The sequence below is a fragment of the Bubalus kerabau genome, chromosome X (genome assembly GCF_029407905.1).
Source record: "Bubalus kerabau isolate K-KA32 ecotype Philippines breed swamp buffalo chromosome X, PCC_UOA_SB_1v2, whole genome shotgun sequence".
Taxonomy (NCBI): Eukaryota; Metazoa; Chordata; class Mammalia; order Artiodactyla; family Bovidae; genus Bubalus; species Bubalus kerabau.
Genome location: NC_073647.1, coordinates 45,738,990 through 45,755,612, shown reverse-complemented (window position 1 = coordinate 45,755,612; position 16,623 = coordinate 45,738,990). Strand labels below are relative to the sequence as shown.

General features: G+C 55.3%; 1 protein-coding gene across 1 annotated transcript in view; it reads right to left on the bottom strand.

Moving 5' to 3' along the window:
• The window catches only part of ZNF185 (zinc finger protein 185 with LIM domain), a 71,746-nt gene that overhangs the window by 40,100 nt on the left and 15,023 nt on the right, over positions 1–16,623 (bottom strand). The window contains exons 3-11 of the mRNA XM_055564470.1: positions 6,797–6,875; positions 6,532–6,655; positions 6,250–6,315; positions 4,471–4,509; positions 4,291–4,368; positions 3,692–3,781; positions 2,772–2,858; positions 1,993–2,076; positions 1,712–1,753 (exon numbers count right to left, since the gene is read on the bottom strand). Of these exons, the coding sequence (XP_055420445.1) occupies positions 1,712–1,753; positions 1,993–2,076; positions 2,772–2,858; positions 3,692–3,781; positions 4,291–4,368; positions 4,471–4,509; positions 6,250–6,315; positions 6,532–6,655; positions 6,797–6,839 (653 nt within the window). The 5' untranslated portion in view covers positions 6,840–6,875. The remainder of the gene's footprint in view (positions 1–1,711; positions 1,754–1,992; positions 2,077–2,771; positions 2,859–3,691; positions 3,782–4,290; positions 4,369–4,470; positions 4,510–6,249; positions 6,316–6,531; positions 6,656–6,796; positions 6,876–16,623) is intronic.

Here is a 16,623-nt window from a genome sequence, read left to right as displayed (position 1 = left end):
GGTTCTGCCCCTGTCTGCACTGGCAAAGAAGGAGGGGGAGGACAGCATTGGCAGGGTGAACTTGACCAACTTACAGGAGAGCCTTAGACAAGTACCCTGGCTGCAGACCACCTCACATCCCACAGTTGGCCACTACAGTGCTCAGTGGTGCAAGGGTTAAGTTGACACAGATAAGCACCAGACAGACGAGACTGAAGCACTCTCTCCCAGAAGACCAGGCTGTTTTGCTCCTTTAAACCTCAGGACATCGAGCCAGACAGGCCCTTACTGATTTCGGTGTCCCATCCTGTCACTGGGCACATGGGGACACTGACCCTGAGGCCCTGTAGGGAGGTGACCTGGCAGTCACCAGCCATGGGCAGAGGTGAGCAATTGATTACCTGCTTGAGCCAGCAAGGAATCTCGACAGAGCAGGTGGGTCCTGGCTTTTCTCAGAAGACCCATCCTCAACCACCCTTTGGGAAAGAGAGAAACAGATGCACTTGGGGCCTGAATGACATGCTTTCTTTCAGTCATGTTGGTGGCTGAGTGACTGCAGTTTGGGATAAGGACAGGACACGGGGTTGAATAGCGTCCTGCCAAAATTCATGTCTGCCTGGAGCCTGGCAACGTGATCTTATTTGGAAGTAGTCTTTGCAATCAATTTGTCATCAAGTTACAGTGAGGTCATACTGGGGTAGAGTGAGCCCTAAATGCAACAACTGTTGTCCTTGTAAAAGGGAAACTTGGACACAGACACACAGAGAAAAGAAGGTGTTCTGACAGTGGAGGCAGAGGTAGGAGTGATGTGTCTAAAAGGCAAGGACTGCCAGCGACACCAGAAGCTGGGAGAAAGGCCTGGGACAGTTCTATGAGGTTCCTGAGGCTGCCATGACAAAGCACTCCCGACTCTTGGTGGGAACTTGTCTCTAAGATCATGCTGGCTGTATTCTGGTCAGCATTTTTGGTCTTCCCACCTCTGAGTCTCTGCACAGCTGGGACCTCTGCCTGGAACACTTGGCATGCCAAGTTCCCCTTGTTTTTCAGTCCTCAGCTTGTCATATATATCTTCCCTCTCTATCCAACAGACTAGCCCTAAATTCAGCTTTCCAGAAGTTTTTCTTCCCTGTCCTCCCCAAGTACTCTCCTCTCCCAGAAGATGTCCTGTCCCCTCACTCAGCAGCAGCATCCTGATGTCCTGATCGTGGCCCACTGGCTCTTGTTCAGCCTTTAGGACCCATCTCCAATGTCATGGTCACTCCCAAGGGCCTGGTCAGGCAGGGGTTCTCAATTACCCCTCCTGCCAAGGCATTGTCCAGCCAACCCATGGTAGGATGGGAAGGAGTGCAAAGGAACAACTGCTTTCTTCCCTGGTACCTACTCTTGCTGCAAAACCCCAGAGGCCAGTGTGCAAAACCCCAGTGCAAAACCCCATTGTTTCCAAGAAACACTACAGCTCCATCTTGGGTCAGGGACCTGGTCCTATTGGCCACTGGCAAATGGAAGTTTCTTGTCACCAGCCGTGTTCTCTGAGCCAGACTCCTGCTTATGCAGCATTGCTTGCCAGGGTCTTCTGTGCCACCATGGCCAACCATGGGCTTCCAAACAGAAGCCACCAACTCTGCACAACTCCCTCTGCACAGGGACAGCAACTGCATCCCCCTCTGCACCCACTCTCTGCACACTCCACCCCTATGAGTGCAAGAGCTTCCCTCCCTTTGCCCACACTTACCTCTTGGCAATGAACGGGGCCAGTGTCTCCTGGGCAGGGCTGCTGAAGGAGGCAGAAAGGTGACATGTTCGCAGAAGCCACAGACATGTGACATCAACCCCAGCACCCTACCTGCCCTGATGGCAGCAGCCAGACCTCTCAGGTTTCCAGAAAGTACTCGTGGGGTCCCTGTAAACCCACTGTCACAGGCAGAGGAAGAGCAGAACCCTGAGGGGAAAGGACCTGGCCCAGAGTATGGAGCAGGTGGGTAGCCCTGCTGGGTCCCCTGCTGAGCTGCTCACCCAGCGTTCTTCTTGGCCGCTGACAGGACATAGGAGTGCTCCCGGGGAGCTGTCTTCCTCACCACACTGCTGGCAGCCTCGGACCTGGGGTGGCACAGAGAGGGGGCAGCTAATGGATGAGGCAGGGCAGCTACTCAGGAAGCAGAAGAAAGCTTTAGTGACCTGCCTGAGAGCCCACACTTAGCCGGCTGCACAGTGGGAAATCAATGTCTGGCACCCTGGCCCTGGAGCTCTTAGCTCTTCCCTCTGCTACTGTTGACTCTGCCCTTAGCATTGCCCATCTGTTGGGCCTTCAGCATGGGGGCCTTCGGTGCATTTCCAATGTCAAGGACAGGCCAGCAGATGTTGGCACTGGGGGGCAACAGGCTGAGGTTGGGGCCTAGCTGTGCCCAAGCACCCAGCCCTCACTTTGGGACAAGGGGCATGGGCCCCTCTAGAGCCTGGCCCTGTCCCCAGCCATATGCAGGTGGCTTGTCCCTGGGCACCAGGCACTGCCTACTTCAGTCCAATTTGCTCAGGACCCTTTTGAACAAACTGATAGAGAAATTGCTCGTTACCTCGGTTCTGCCCTCATAGAAAGTTCCTTAGAGGGGGCTCCCGGGCAGGCCCAGCACTGAGTGGGTGGTTCAGGGACTCCAGGAATGCTCCCTGTTGCTGGGGGCCACCCTCCGCCAACTGACAAGACAGATGCTCCTTATGTCATGCACGATCCCTGTCTCCCCAGGCGGTGGAGACTTGGGCCCTGCCCTGTCCGTGGGACACCCATCAGGCACCGTTACCTCCGTTTCTGCTCGTCAGAAGAGAAGGGCACCTCCTCCTCTTCAGCAGCTCTTGATGCTGAGCTGCGCCTGATGTTGTAGGGGGCCCTGGTGTGGGGGATTGAAGATGCTGCCAGTCATGGCCCCTCCTCCCTCGACCACCCTCACACCATTCTCTGTCACGCCCTCTGCAGCTTGGCCTCCTAACTTATAAGAACAACAACATGTGTTAGCCTGGCTGCCCCTGGACTCTGTTCAAGCCACTCCTTCCTCTTGGAAAGCTAAGCTTGCTATCCCTCCCTGTTCCCACCCTTACTGTCCCCCAAGACCCAGTTCAAGCCTCATCTCCTTCTGCAGAGAGATTCCCTAGTTGCTCCATGTCAATGGATGATGACAGGGGACAAGCAAGATGTTGGGCCCCTGGGAATGCAGGCACAATCCACATCTGTCCAGACCCCGCCCTGCTGGGTCCACAGGAGGGGGCCTTGTGTGGGGCCACATTGGGAGCTCCAAGGGGGACCCCAAAGATTGACATACAAGAAGCAACCCACATTTAGTTACGAAGTGCCCATAGCTGACAGGCTGCCAGGGCCAGCAGCACGCTTGGACTCATCAGGTGCTAGGCCAGCCCGGCTCAGTCCAGGAAATAGTCAGGGCCATGACCCAAGACACTTTCTCTAGACCCACCAGCTCCTTCCGCAAGCTTCCTACAGCCCCTGCTTTGCCTGAGATCAGAAGTATAAGGTGTACAATGTCCAGCCTTCTGGGGCTCGCCACCCTCTGGTGGGGTCCAGGCCCCAATGGCAACTGGCAAGGAGGTCAGAGTGGCAGGACAGCAGTCTGCATTGTGCTCAGAGGCAAGCAGGCAGCTGCCCTCAGTGGCCCCCATGTTTGGGCCCTGGGAAAAGGGAACCAAGTTAGGTCTGCGATTGCCTACTCACAGCTTCTTGTAATCCTCCGTGGTCATCTTGTAGCCAGAGGAGGAGGGGCGGGGAGGGCCAGTGGGAGCTGCTTTCCCCAGACTGGCCATGCTAGAGAGACAAGGAGTTTTCAGGTGTGTGCCTGCAGGCCCCCTCTTGCTTCCACATTTGCCTACATGGCCCAGCAGGCACATGGCAGGTGGACAAGTGGGTGCTGGTGCCCTTTCTTCTTTGCTCTAAGCCCTGCCAGATACCCAGGACATGTGCACCACCCTGAGCAGGGCCACCCTCTTGCCAGAGACAGGCCCAGCCCCCTTGGTCCTGCTTTTCTGACACCAGGTTCAGCCTGGTGTCAGCCTGTTGAGAAGACGGCGGCCCAAAGCACACAACTCAGCACAGCTGATCAGCAAGTCTGGGCTCTGCACAGCCTCTTCCCTGTGACTCTGTCCTGGTGACCCTGTGCCATGACTGGCACAAGGACAAGGGCACTGGTTGTGTGGTCCAGGGCCCTTCCTTACACAGGAAGAGACCTGACACCTGACACCTACCACCCACTCAGTGACAGGCAGTGGACTCCCATACCTCCCACTGGACAACTGGCCAGCACCCTGTGGACACACCTTTTTGGAGCTCCATTGGCCTTGGGGAAGTGCTGGTGAGGCTGAGACGAGCTGTCCACAGGCCTGGTGAACACTCCGCTGAAAGAGAGTCCGGGAGAAGCAGCCTGGTGAGCCCCCTGGGAGAAGCCAGGGCCGTATGGGTAGGCATGGGGAAGTGGGCGGGCTCCTGCAGTCACCTACCGGATGATATAGCCTGTGGGAGCCCTCGTGCTCAGGGGCCTGCTGAGGGAAAAGAAGGTAGGATGTGAACTGAAGTCTCATAGGTGGGCCCAGGCTGCCTGATGACAGTAAAGGGGGTGGGCTGGTGGGTGTCCCAGTGTGGTCAGAACAAGGGCAGCAAGAGGCCCCGGTTGCTTCTCAAGGCAGCCAGCCATATCTGCATCCCTAGCCAGGGTGCCTGTCCTGATCTGCCTGTCTCCCTCATGCTTCCCAGGAAAGGCTAATTTTTCTGGGCCCTGGCTCACAGCGGTGCCCAGGAAGGTATGTTCCATGGCTGGGCATGAACACAGAGGTATCCCATCCAAAGTCAGGTTTCTCCCTGTTCTGCCGGGCCCCAGTGCTCCCCTGAGCAGGTGTTCTTCTGAGATGGATGACGACACTCCCTACCTCTACCCTCAGAGCTGACCCAGCTCAGGCTGGAGGCTCTATGGTCAGAGCCTGGGGGCTGAAGCCATGTCAGGTAGAAACCCTAACCTGATCTGATGCCCCACTCTGCCCAGTACTCTCCAGGAAGACTCATGAGGGCCCAAGGGGTGGAGCCCAGGCAGGAGCCAGAGAAGGCCAGCTATTCTTTACCTCTCATTCTGCTCCAGCCTCCCTCCTCCAGCTGGTGGGATGCCTTCACTCCCTGCCTGGGGGGCAGGGAGTACTCAGAGGAGTCCGGTGAGGGATGTGGGCAGGGAAGATTAGGCTGGAGTAGCGTGGGATGGTCTTAAGACCACCCCTTTAAAGGGACCCACATGGGCAGGTGGCAGGGGCACTGCCCTCCATCCCCACAACTCACTTGGGCTGGGAGCAAAGCAAAAAATGTCCCTTATCCCATGTGTTTTCCAAACATACTTCCAAACCAAAGCCCAGGCTGAGAACTGCACCCCCAAAGTAAACATACCCCACAATGAGTAGATTATCTTTGAACTATACTCAGGACCTTGCCAACTGCCACCTGCTATCACAATCAGCAAGTCTATCTTTTAAGCTCATCTCTCTACTTGGGTCAGGCCCCTTTACCCTGCTAGGATGTCAGTTCCCTGAGGAAAGGGTTGTGTCCTCTGTGCCCAGTACAGGACCTGGTAGGTGACAGGTGCTGAGTCACTGAGAGATTCTGGGCAAGGCCACCGTGACCAGAGGCAGCCCATTGGGCTAGCACTGAACTTGGACCCCACCCTTCCAGCTGTGGCCACTGTCCTCAACTGCCAACTGCTGGCTCTTTGGAACAAGGATCAAGACTGAATTTAGTGCCCCCACCCCCCGCCAACCTCAACCTAATTCCCTATCCCCTAATGCTAAACCCCTACTTCTTAGGAGTAGTTCCCCCTGATCTGGGCAGGATGTGCTGACACTTTAGAACCACCCTGGACACCTCTATGCAAAAGTCCTTGAAATAGAGAGGAGAGCCAGCTGTCAAAACATGTCATCTTGAACTTGGAGTCTGCCCTGGCACTCTGATTACCTATGCAACAGAGTCATGTGTGACTCTTTAAGGCCCCAGAGGATCTCAGAGACATTGTCTGCACCCCTTTGGGGGTGTTCAGTGACAATTTTGGTCTCAGTTCACAGCTGAAGTCACGGAGGTGTAGCTGGAGAGGCAGCTGGCCCCAGGGGACCTGCATCCAGTCATCCCTGTGCTCCTTTTCCCAGGAAGTGGAAAAGCCGTCCTTCCAGTGGAGTTCAAAGGCCTCCCTGCCCCCCGAGGACTGCAGTGCGGGCCCACCCACCTGCCATCTGGGCAGCACCTCTCACCTGGCCTTCGGGACCTCCCCAGCTGATGAAAGCGAGGTGGCATGAGTCCAGCCAGAGGGCAGCTCACTGAGCAAAGAGGGAACACAAAAGGGGACCGCCACATGTACCTCAGGAACTTGGCCCACCATTCCCATTGCACCTTCTCCTTCCCCAGCCCGCGTCCACATTGCACACTCTGGCACTGGGCCTTTCCCACCCTGGGACTGGTTTAATGTAACCCATGGAGTGACATCCAACACCCAGAGCCTGTCGCTGCCGGCCCTCCCAGCCTCCCAGACTTACAGGGTGCGGCCCTCCGATTCATCCTGTTTGGTGATCCAGCTCTTGTCCCCCTTCAGCGTGGTGCGAACCTTCATCTGCTTGAGGACAGTATTGCGCTCCTCCTCGCCTGCTGGGAGAGGCTTCCCTGGCGGTGGCAAGGCCAGGCAGCCTCAGCAGGCGCGCTCCACCTCAGGGCCCCAAGGCCTGCTTGCAGCCCTCCCCATACACTGCTCTCACTCTGCTACTTTGTGTCCAAGTCCAGGCCCAGGGGGCACCCAGACCTCACCTTTGCTGCTTCCTCCAAGAGCTGAGATGCTCATGGCGTTCATTGTGAACGTCCCTTCTCAGTAGATTCAACAGGGTTCCTGGGGGCAAAGGCAAGCACACGGTTTGTTACTTCTTGTATTTATAATGGCTCATCACCATAAGGTCCTTGGCACACTGAGACCTTCCAGACTGTCCTCTGGGCATGGGGAAGCCAGAGCTGGTGAAGTCTGGCCAAAGGGCCCCTCTGGGCAGCACATCCTACATCTGCCCAGGGCCACTCACCTTGAGGAACGCATGGCCTGTCTGTTGGGGAGATGGCTGAGACAGGCAGGCCACCAACTCTCTTAGAGAACTCTGATGGCCAGACTCCTGCCTGGTGAGTGTTGGCAGCAGTGGTCAACACGAGTGGATCCAGAAGGAGGAATGGGGAAGGATAGAGGCTGGGGGACAGTCTCTTTGGGGTTGGGCTGTCTCTCTCACTCCTTAGTGGCCATCTGACAGACCTTGAATGGGTCATCTAACCTCTCCCTCTGACTTGCCTCATTGTCCTCATTTATAAAATGGGAATTAAAAAAAAAAAAGTCCACCCTTCAGGACTGCTGTGAGGACAGAAGACACCAATATTCTTGCAACTGCCCAGCACAACCTAGCACAGTGATCATAGTGACTCTCGCCTGTCCTTAGTCAGCATGGCCTGGAGGTGTCAGCCCTGTGTAGCTCAAGGGTAGGCTCTGTGTCCAATGGGCAAGCCCTTGGGCACCAGGTGAGGTGTCCTGTGCTCTGATTTCTCTTCCTAACTTTGTCTTCTAGCCTCATTGTTGCCTCTCTGCCCCTGAGGCAAGTGCTGCCCTTCCATGGCCTATGAGGGCCTCCCAGGTCCAGGAGGGGCTGGAGAAGGGAAGCCAGCTCTCCAGGATGGAACTGACCGAAGATGGCTTGAGTCAAAGCACTGACCCACCACAGCCTGTCCCTTGGGCCTCAGGAGAGGGGCAGGAGGCTTCGGTGAGTGGTCATGACAGTAAGCAGGGCTCCTGGCTCTGCCCACACAGTCCTAGGCACAAGGGTCTCCCTTTTAGAGGCCCGCCATCCCCTGGGCCCCTGCAGGGCCAGGGCCTGAGCAGTTGGGCCATGCTGCTAGCTGGCAAGTCCAGGACATGTTTTCATGGAGGTCAGGGGCACATTAAAATGGGCAGGGCAGGGCAGGGCAGGGCGCCAAGAGCAAACCAAATTTGCCATGTCAGCAAGGGCTGGATTTCCCATAAACTGTACTGACAGAGCAGCCAAGGAAGCCTGAGCCCGCCGCATGCCAGGAACGGCACCTCATCACTGCGAGTGGGAGCCCTGCATGCCTAGCCCTGCACTAAGGTTGCCACGTCACAGCTCACTCCAGAGGAGATCCTAGGACCACAATGCCCACTGGCCCATCCCAGCAGCCACTGGAGCAGCCCATTGAGCCGCCTGAGATCTTGGTCTCAGGCTGGTGACTGACTGACAGGCCTTGTGGGGGGTGGGCCCTTACCTCTTCTGGGCCTCAGCTCAGGACCTCCCACTACTTGATTGGAAACTCACCAGTTTCCCCTTGACAAGCCTCTTGGTCACGCTGCTTAGAAGTTTTCTGTCAAATCAGAACCAAATAAGCCACTTACTTCCCAAATCAGGGCAGGTGCAGGCCCCAATGATACAGGCAGAGGGGCCATCAGGGACTCCCAGGCCAAAGTGGCAGGGGCACTCACAAGAGCCCATGACAAGGGAGTGGAGCTAGGTGGGTCCTGCTCCAGACTCCATCTTCACAGTTTCTTGTCCTACCTCATCAGGCAAAGACCAGGATGGATGTTTCGTCTCAGAAGATCAAAAGTCTTTTTTGATGGGACTATAAATTTGAGTCAGGAAGAAAAATCTTTTCATGGGACTGAAGATGGCAGCTCTTTACGACACAGAGACTTTTAGGTGATGAGTCCCAGCCAGATGGATGCACACCTGAGGTCTGAATCCGTGTCCCTGTTAGTTAGCTTCTCCCTCCACTTTACCACTCCCCTCACACCTACAGTTCACAGGCCACAGTCACTACCAGCTGCCATCTGTGCTTTCTTCTGGCAGCACTCACTGCCCCCTGATTCTTCTTGGCCCACATCAGCCCTCGCTTCTCACTCAGCTTCTGCTGGCTCCCTACCATCTCTAAGACTGGGGGAAAACTCCCCTGACCCAGTCACTCTTCTCACTTCAATGTCAACACTGTGCTCCAAGTGGACCATATGCCTCGGCATCCCTGGGAACTGACCCTGCCAGGTCAGTCCCCTCCTGCCACCCCCTGCCCCCTGCCCCCATTTATGCCACTGGACTAGAGGTTGGCGGGGGCCATGCTCCTGACTTACACAATATCACCACCAGTCTTCTGACCCAGTTCTCCTCTCAGACCTACTATCCCCTCCCTTAGTCTGACCCATCTCAGAACTCAACCCATACTGCAGACAGGGGCAGCTTTGCAGGATTGGGCGTGGACCACTCAAGAGGGCTCTTTCCTGGAAGGCTCTCAAACAGGGTTGGCCAGCGGATCAGTCAGGGCATCATTTTGGAGGACAAGTCTCATTGTGTACTGAGAGCCTCAGAGAGGGCAAGGCCATTGATTCAGCCATTCCCTTCATAGCAATCTCTCTTAAGGAGACAAGCACATAAGTAGAACTCAGTATACAAGAGGGTGTCATCTCAGTGTTGAACATGATGGTGAAAATTTGGTGATAATATAAATTCCCAATAGTTGTCTTTAAACATATGATCTACCGTTCAAGCAAATAGTAGGCAGCCATTACAAATGATATTGATATATGCTATATTTAACAAACTTTCATGTATATTGGTTTCTATATATTATTAGGTGAAAGGCAGCTTTTAAAACAGTATCTGTAGGATGTGTTCATTTCCTTAAACTATATTTATATAAAAATGTTTTAAAACAGTATCTGTAGGATGTGTTCATTTCCTTAAACTATATTTATATAAAAATGCACAGGAAAAGAGACATCTAAAGAATGTATACAAAACCATTTTACTCCTCTGTATATGATCATCTTCCACACCCCATCCTGCAAAGCTGTCCCTGTCTGCATTGTGGGTTGAGTTCTCAGATAGGTCAGACATGCACATGGCAGGAGACACACTCCTAGAAGCTCAAAACCACAAGGACAGAGTAGGACAGAAGGAGCACACTTTGCAGACACAGGCTCTGACACCGGGGCAACCCGCATGCAGTAAGTATGCCATCCTCCTGCTTCACTATGAGCAAACTCAGCTGGGGGAGGTTGGGCAAGTGGCTCCAGGCCACACCTCCAACACTTTCAGAGGGTGGTGGACCCAGCTAGAACCTAAGCACCCAGCTGTGGCTGCACAGTAGCCCTGCTGACCCCAGGTACGACATCACACAGCCTGGGGTCCAGGTGGCCAGGCACCAGTATGGTTCTGGCTACACAGAGGAGACCTAGAACTTGGATCAGCCATGCACATAGTGTCTGCCCGGCCTTTCAGCCTCATGACTGACTCCAAGCCCCAGACCCCAGCATCCTCTCCAAAGTGGGCAGCCAACGCCCTGCAGCCCCAGCCTCTACCCTTTCCATGTCCAACACACCAAGGTCTCTCATGGCCAGGGATTGCACTTGAATTCAAGAAGACATGGGAATAAACTGTTCTAACTGCCGACCCATGCACCTCCCCACTTACCCCATGCAGAAGGTAGAGAACAAGACAAGATGGATGCCACATCACTCAAAGCCTCTACCTCCAGCCACCTTCAAAAGGCAGAATTCCCGCCTGATCAGGCCTTCAAGTCTTCTTCCTTTTCTGGGCACATGGGCTTCTTCCAAACTCTTCTAGGCTCTCCTGGCCCATGAGTCCCACTCTCTGAGCCTCATCTGTGAAGTGGTGCTGAGCCACCAAACCTGTGGCAGGACACCCCCAAGCCAGACGATGTGCCCCTCCCTGTAATTTGGTGCCAGCTCTATCCCATGCCATGGCTTGGTATCTGGATGCTAATGGGTGTCCTCACTGTGCACCTTTTCAGGAAGACAGCTCTGAATCTACCTTGATAGGGAGATGGCTTCTCATTTCTTAGGAAGTGTCACATCACCCTGCCCAAGTGCCTATCTTGGGCCACCAAAGGAATGGGTGGCTTCCCTACCACCTTCCATCCTCTCTCTCGGTTCCACTAGGCAGGACCCTTTCCCTTGCTAAATCCAACCAAGGCCCGACATCCGGACTTGTCCCAGGGCAGCTCCGGACTAAGTGCAAGTCCTCCTGAGCAAGTCAGGCCACCCTCCGTGCCCTTTACTCCCTTCTTCCTCCCTCTTCCATTTGCCTGCACTTGTCTCTTGGGGCAGGCCAGGGCAGTGTCCCTGGCATGGCTGGCTGAGAGAGTTGGGACAGGCTCTCTCTGACGCGGGTAGCTGCCCCGCACCTTCCTCCCAGCTGCTGCAGCCTCGCAAGGCCGCCTGGCAACCTCCCAGGAAAAGAGCTTCTGGCCTTGACTGGATAGAGAAAAGTGAAGAGCCAATGAGGGAGGTATGTGGAGCCTGTGATCCCAGGCACAGTGAGCCCAGAAGCATCTGAGGCCATCAGCGAGTGGGGTCAGAGCTGAGGCAGAGGAGCTGGTGAAGGCAGACTAGTGGCAGGGAGGGACCTTGGAGAGCTGGCAGACAAGGACACCAGTGCTTGGCTGATGTATGAGGAGACAGAGATGGAGAGAGAAACAGCAGGAGGAAGGGTCACCCCATCACCCCACAGGCACACGCTCTGCCTCCAACATGAGAAAACTAACTGGGAGAAAGTTTTCTGGAATCACCAACCTGCCTGACTCCCCATGTCATGTCTACCCAACTCTCCCAAGCAGGCTTCTGTGTCTCCGCCCTTGACAAAAGGCCTTGAGCTTCAGCCCAGGCGGCGCCTCTCGCAGGAGTCCTCATGTCCCCCTGGGGTCCCTCTGTGCTGTTGCTGCCCACACACTCTTCCTCGGTGCTCTCTGGCCCATCTAGGATGGGTTGCCTTCTTCCAGACAATGGGAAGAACACCATGGTGGGGGCAAGGCGGCGGGGCTCACGTGAAGGTCGACAGCAGGCTGAGTGACTGTCCTTCTCCCACCCTGGGCGGCAGGTGCTGGGTACCAGGCAGGGACCTCCCAGGTGAACTGGGAGGGAAGAGGAACAAAACACCTTCAGCCTTGCCTTCCAGGAGCTGCAGCCAGAGGGCACAGGAGTTGGGGTTTCTCTGCATGTGTATGTGCTGGACTCTGGCCACCATGAGCAAGCATGAGTGGGTGCATGACTGGCAGGGGAGTGAGGGGCAGGCCTTCCTCCCAGAGAGGAGTTGGGACACTCTGCAGCCAGGGAGCTGACAGGAGGTCCAGCTGTGTTTCCGCATGTGTATGGACCTTTTGCAGGGCCCCATCTCTGGCTGGCAAGGATCAGACACAATGCAGTCTCTTGGCACCAGAGTCCTTGGCTCAGCTCCAGGCAGACACATTAGGCATGGCTCAGAAATCAAGAGTGAGGAAGCAGTGGGACAGGGCAATAGGGCATAGCTGACCGTGACCCATGCAGCCAAGCCCAGTGAATGAAAACAGATGTGACAGGGACATCTGGAAGAAGTCACTGAGGCCTTGGGCCACCCAGTGCAGGGGATGGTTGCTGGGCCAACTTGAGGCAGTGTTTTAGTAAAGCTCTGTCTGTGAGCATTTTTATGGGGCTCTGGCTCCCCCACCATTGGATAAAGGTGTCGTGACTAAACCATGGAGAAACAAAACCTGCAAGGAGGACCCCAGCTGTCACACCTGTTTCCTCTGGCCCTCTTATGACAAACTGCTTGAGGATCCAGTCAGCTCCCCTGACCAGAGTCCTTCCATGCCTACCTCCTGGCTGAATTCAACCTGGAGGCCGCCACCCTCAGTGAGAAGGGGAGATAGGGAGGCAGGGAGGACACCTGTGCATGATCCTTGAGGCTGTGCAACAGCTCAACACACCAGAAGATTGGCCCTGCCGATGGGGGATCTGGGCCCAGGGGTAGGGCTGGTACCCATGTACTCCATGAATAAGAGCCTCCAGGGGTCCCAGCATTGGGGAACAGGCTCAAAGAAAAGTCCCTGTGCCTTATAGCCACCTCCCATAAGAGATAGCTGGGTCCTCTTTGGCTGTGTTTAAAGCAAATGCCTCTGAGCTTTAAGATGAGGATTCACCCTTGTGTGTGAATGCCTGTGAGAGACCCCTCTCAAGGTCCTTCAGGGTAATGATGTGTCCCAGGGGACAGGTGACAACAAGGTAGTCAAAGCCCACCTGCTGGAGAGCCCTGCCTCTAGCCAAGGGGCTTCCTTAGCGAGCTTCCCTCTGCAGGCGGCCCAGCAGCCCTGAGCCTGAAGGGAGGGGCAGCAGAAACAGAAGCTGACAGGACACTGACTTCACAGCAGAGGCACACCTGCTCTCTTCCAACTCACCTGCAGAGGAAGGAGCAAGAGACAGAGAGTCCAAGTCCCATGGTGTCAGAAAAAGTCACTGGACCCATCTCTTACCCTGTCTGGCTGAGGATGAAGCCCAGGTCTCAAAGCACTCCCAGACCCCTGCGCCTGTCCATGAGGGGGCGGCACCAGCTTCAGTGAAGCTCATAACCAGGGCCATAGCCTCCCATTCTTCCTTGGCAGCATCCCTGGAGGTCAAAGGCCCAGCACCCTAGCGAGGACCTGCACCCAGACAAACAATGCTGAGGCCCCAGGCAGGATGTGGAAGGGAGCAGGAAGGGGGCTGGGGATCCCTGTTTGGTTATCCTCATCCGGTCCTTTTCTCAATCACAAGCTTGGCCGAGTATCGAAGTTTGGACCCCAGTCAACTTAAGCTGCCACTGGGTCAGCTGACCTGATTCTCCAAGCCAAAAGGGGTGGAACGATCAAACATCCCATTTGTGAGACAGTCTCCCGAGACCAGCTCTCAGGAACGAGGACATCCTGATTCCCAGTCCCGGGAGCTGGCGAGAGGACAGTCAGCAGAGAGGTTGTTTTCCTCCAGGGGTTCCTGGGATCCAGAGATTCTCAGCAGCAGTTCAGGGGGAAGGGGCCCCTCAGAGGCCTTCCAGATTGATGGCTGAGCAGCTGGGTCATGTCCAAGCCCCTCAGTCGGCTAAGCAGCACACAGCTCCCAGGAGCCCTGGCCAGCCTCTTTGCCATGTGCGAGCAGCAGAGCGGAGTGCCTTGCCGGCCCATGATGCTCCTATCCTAGGCCTCATGCCTGGAAGCCAAGGAGTGGCAGGAAGGAAGCACACCACGTGGAAAAGAGCTGGAGAAGACTTGGGTTGCAGAGGGGGAAAATGTAATATGGAAAAAAAAATGCATGGACTGGGGGGAATATTTGTAAATGTGCTTTACAGGTAAATGACTTCTGCATGAAAGTCTGGAATTTTACCTCCCCTCATTCCACCCCTCAACACACCAGAATATAGACTTCTTGGCGTCAGCACCAGAAGGGCCCGGGGAGGCAGATGTCTGAGGCTGGCCAGCTCCCTCCAGGAGGTGGGGAGTTCAAGCCCCAGTAGGACACAGCCACCTGGCTACTCGTCACTTTTGTGCCCCTTTTCTAGCTCTCAGGGGCTTCCCTGGTGGCTCAGATGGTAAAACGTCTGCCTGCAATGCGGGAGACCTAGGTTCAATTCCTGGGTCAGGAAGATCCCCTGGAGAAGGAAATGGCAATCCACTCCAGCACTCGTGCCTGGAAAATCCCATGGACAGAGGAGCCTGATAGGCTATGGTTCATGGGGTCGCAAAGAGTCGGACATGACTGAGCGACTTCACTTTCACTTTCACTTTCTAGCTCTCAGCAGGCTGGATATAAGCAACTGCTTTGGGCAACTGGGCTATTGAAGAGGTGGCTTGGCATCAAGGACCAGCAAGGGCTTCTGGGCAGGACCCTCTGAGATGTCTCTGTGGAGGCCAGGGGGCTGGGCAGAACCAACATGCTGGGGACCCTTTGCCGGAGCCACTGACAAGAGCTATCCCCAGTGTGGCCACCTCCCCTGCTGAGCCTCCCAGCACACACTCCAGGTGTCTCTGCAGCCTGGAACCAAGGTGGTCTTCAGTTCATTCCAGTGGGGCCCAAGGACAGTCAAGGGAGTTGAAAGGGACACAGGGGTCATCAGAGCCCACTTCCACCCCACCAAACTCTTTCCACCCCATGCACCCTTACTCCTGCCACCCATTCAGCCTCTGCTAGAGCAGGTCCAGTGACAGGAAAGTCCTCTCCAGTTGCCCCTGGTCATGGAGATCATGAGTGAGGCTGTCATCTGCCTTCCCAGCCCCCTCCTTCCTCACTCTTGTCCACTGCAGATCCCGACTTCCCAAATTTTCATTTACGGCCACATTTTCATTTACCCCATAAGGCTTTTCAGAAAGTTGAAGCCTGACCCGGTGCCGGGCAGACACACAGGGGCCTAGAACAGCACTGCGTTTCCCTAGAAGGTGCCTTTGGCTCGGACCTTTCTGAAAAAAATGAAAGAATGAGTAGGAGCTCGCTGGGCAGAAGTAATGAGGCAAGTCCTGGTTTTGCATTTTGTTTTAGTTCAGTCTTAAACCAGGCCCTGCCTGATGTGAGCATTTGTACCCGGGATACCCGTTCTGATGGTAGGAATCCTCAGGCCTGCTCAGTGGGAAACTGACCGAGTCATCAGAAAGTCGTGTGCTGAGCCAACAATCCTGGGGACCAGATCAAGGGGCCACACAGAGCACCCGCGGTGCACCCACGATGCAGCCAGGGACTGCCAGGGACAACAAGCAGCAGCGGTGGGGGGCCTACACACCATTGCTCCCAGAGGCCAGGCCTCCTCTCAGACCCAGGCTGTGGCCACAGAGCCACAGAGCCACCTTGACTGCCACCACCTCTTGCAGTGGGTTGTGAGCACCCTCCCCACAGGAAAAGTGGCCTCTAGGTCCCTCTGGAATCTAGGTCTCCCAGGACGTGTGCTTAAGTTGCAGGTTCCGGCTCCCCTAATTCCTTATAGAGTTTGAGAATGACACCCCCTGGGCCACTGGTCCTTTCATTGTCCAGCCGGTCCCACCTCCTGGCCCTGCTGTGGCCCCTGGAAGGTGACAGTCACACAACTGCTCCCACATCAGAGTCCCCCTTCCTGAAGAAAATGACCAGAAATGTTCACAATGGGGGATCCAGATAGGGGGTGGTCTTGGTACCATTCTTACCACTTTTCTGTGAGCTTTTGATTACTCCAAGATAAAAGTTAAAAACTCGAGTGAAAATCGTCAAAGAAAGCAAATCAGATGCTAGTTAGTAGGCATCCAGAAATGACCAAGAATTAAGTGTACTGTGGCAAATCACTTAACTGTGGGTGCACACAATATGTGCATCGTTGGCACACACTAGCAGGGATTTTAAAATGGTTTCTCCTCGGGTGGAGAAGCCATATCCCTTCCAACCTGGCCTCAACCTCTCTCCTGGTGACCATGGCCCCTGGAGGAGGATATGGTGACCCTGGCTCCACTGACAGCTCTGAAAGCACAGCGCTCCTGGCTTCAGCCTCCCTTCTGGACAGGTGACACGGGGCCTCCAGAGCTTTCATGATGTGCTCAGGTTTGCACAACTAGACTGTGTCTAAGCTGGGGTCTTAACCCTGTCTGGTCTCCCAGCCGCTTTCCTACCACTCGACTGTAAAGGTGCCTGCGTGTCCCATCACACACCCTGTGACCACCAGTCAACCTCTTTTGAGGGTCACTTTCAGGCACGCAGGTCTCTGGGTGGCTGCCCTTGTCCTGGCATAGGTCAGCTCTCTGCAAGTGCAGCAGGAAGGAATGAAGAATCCCTGATGGATCCCAAACTT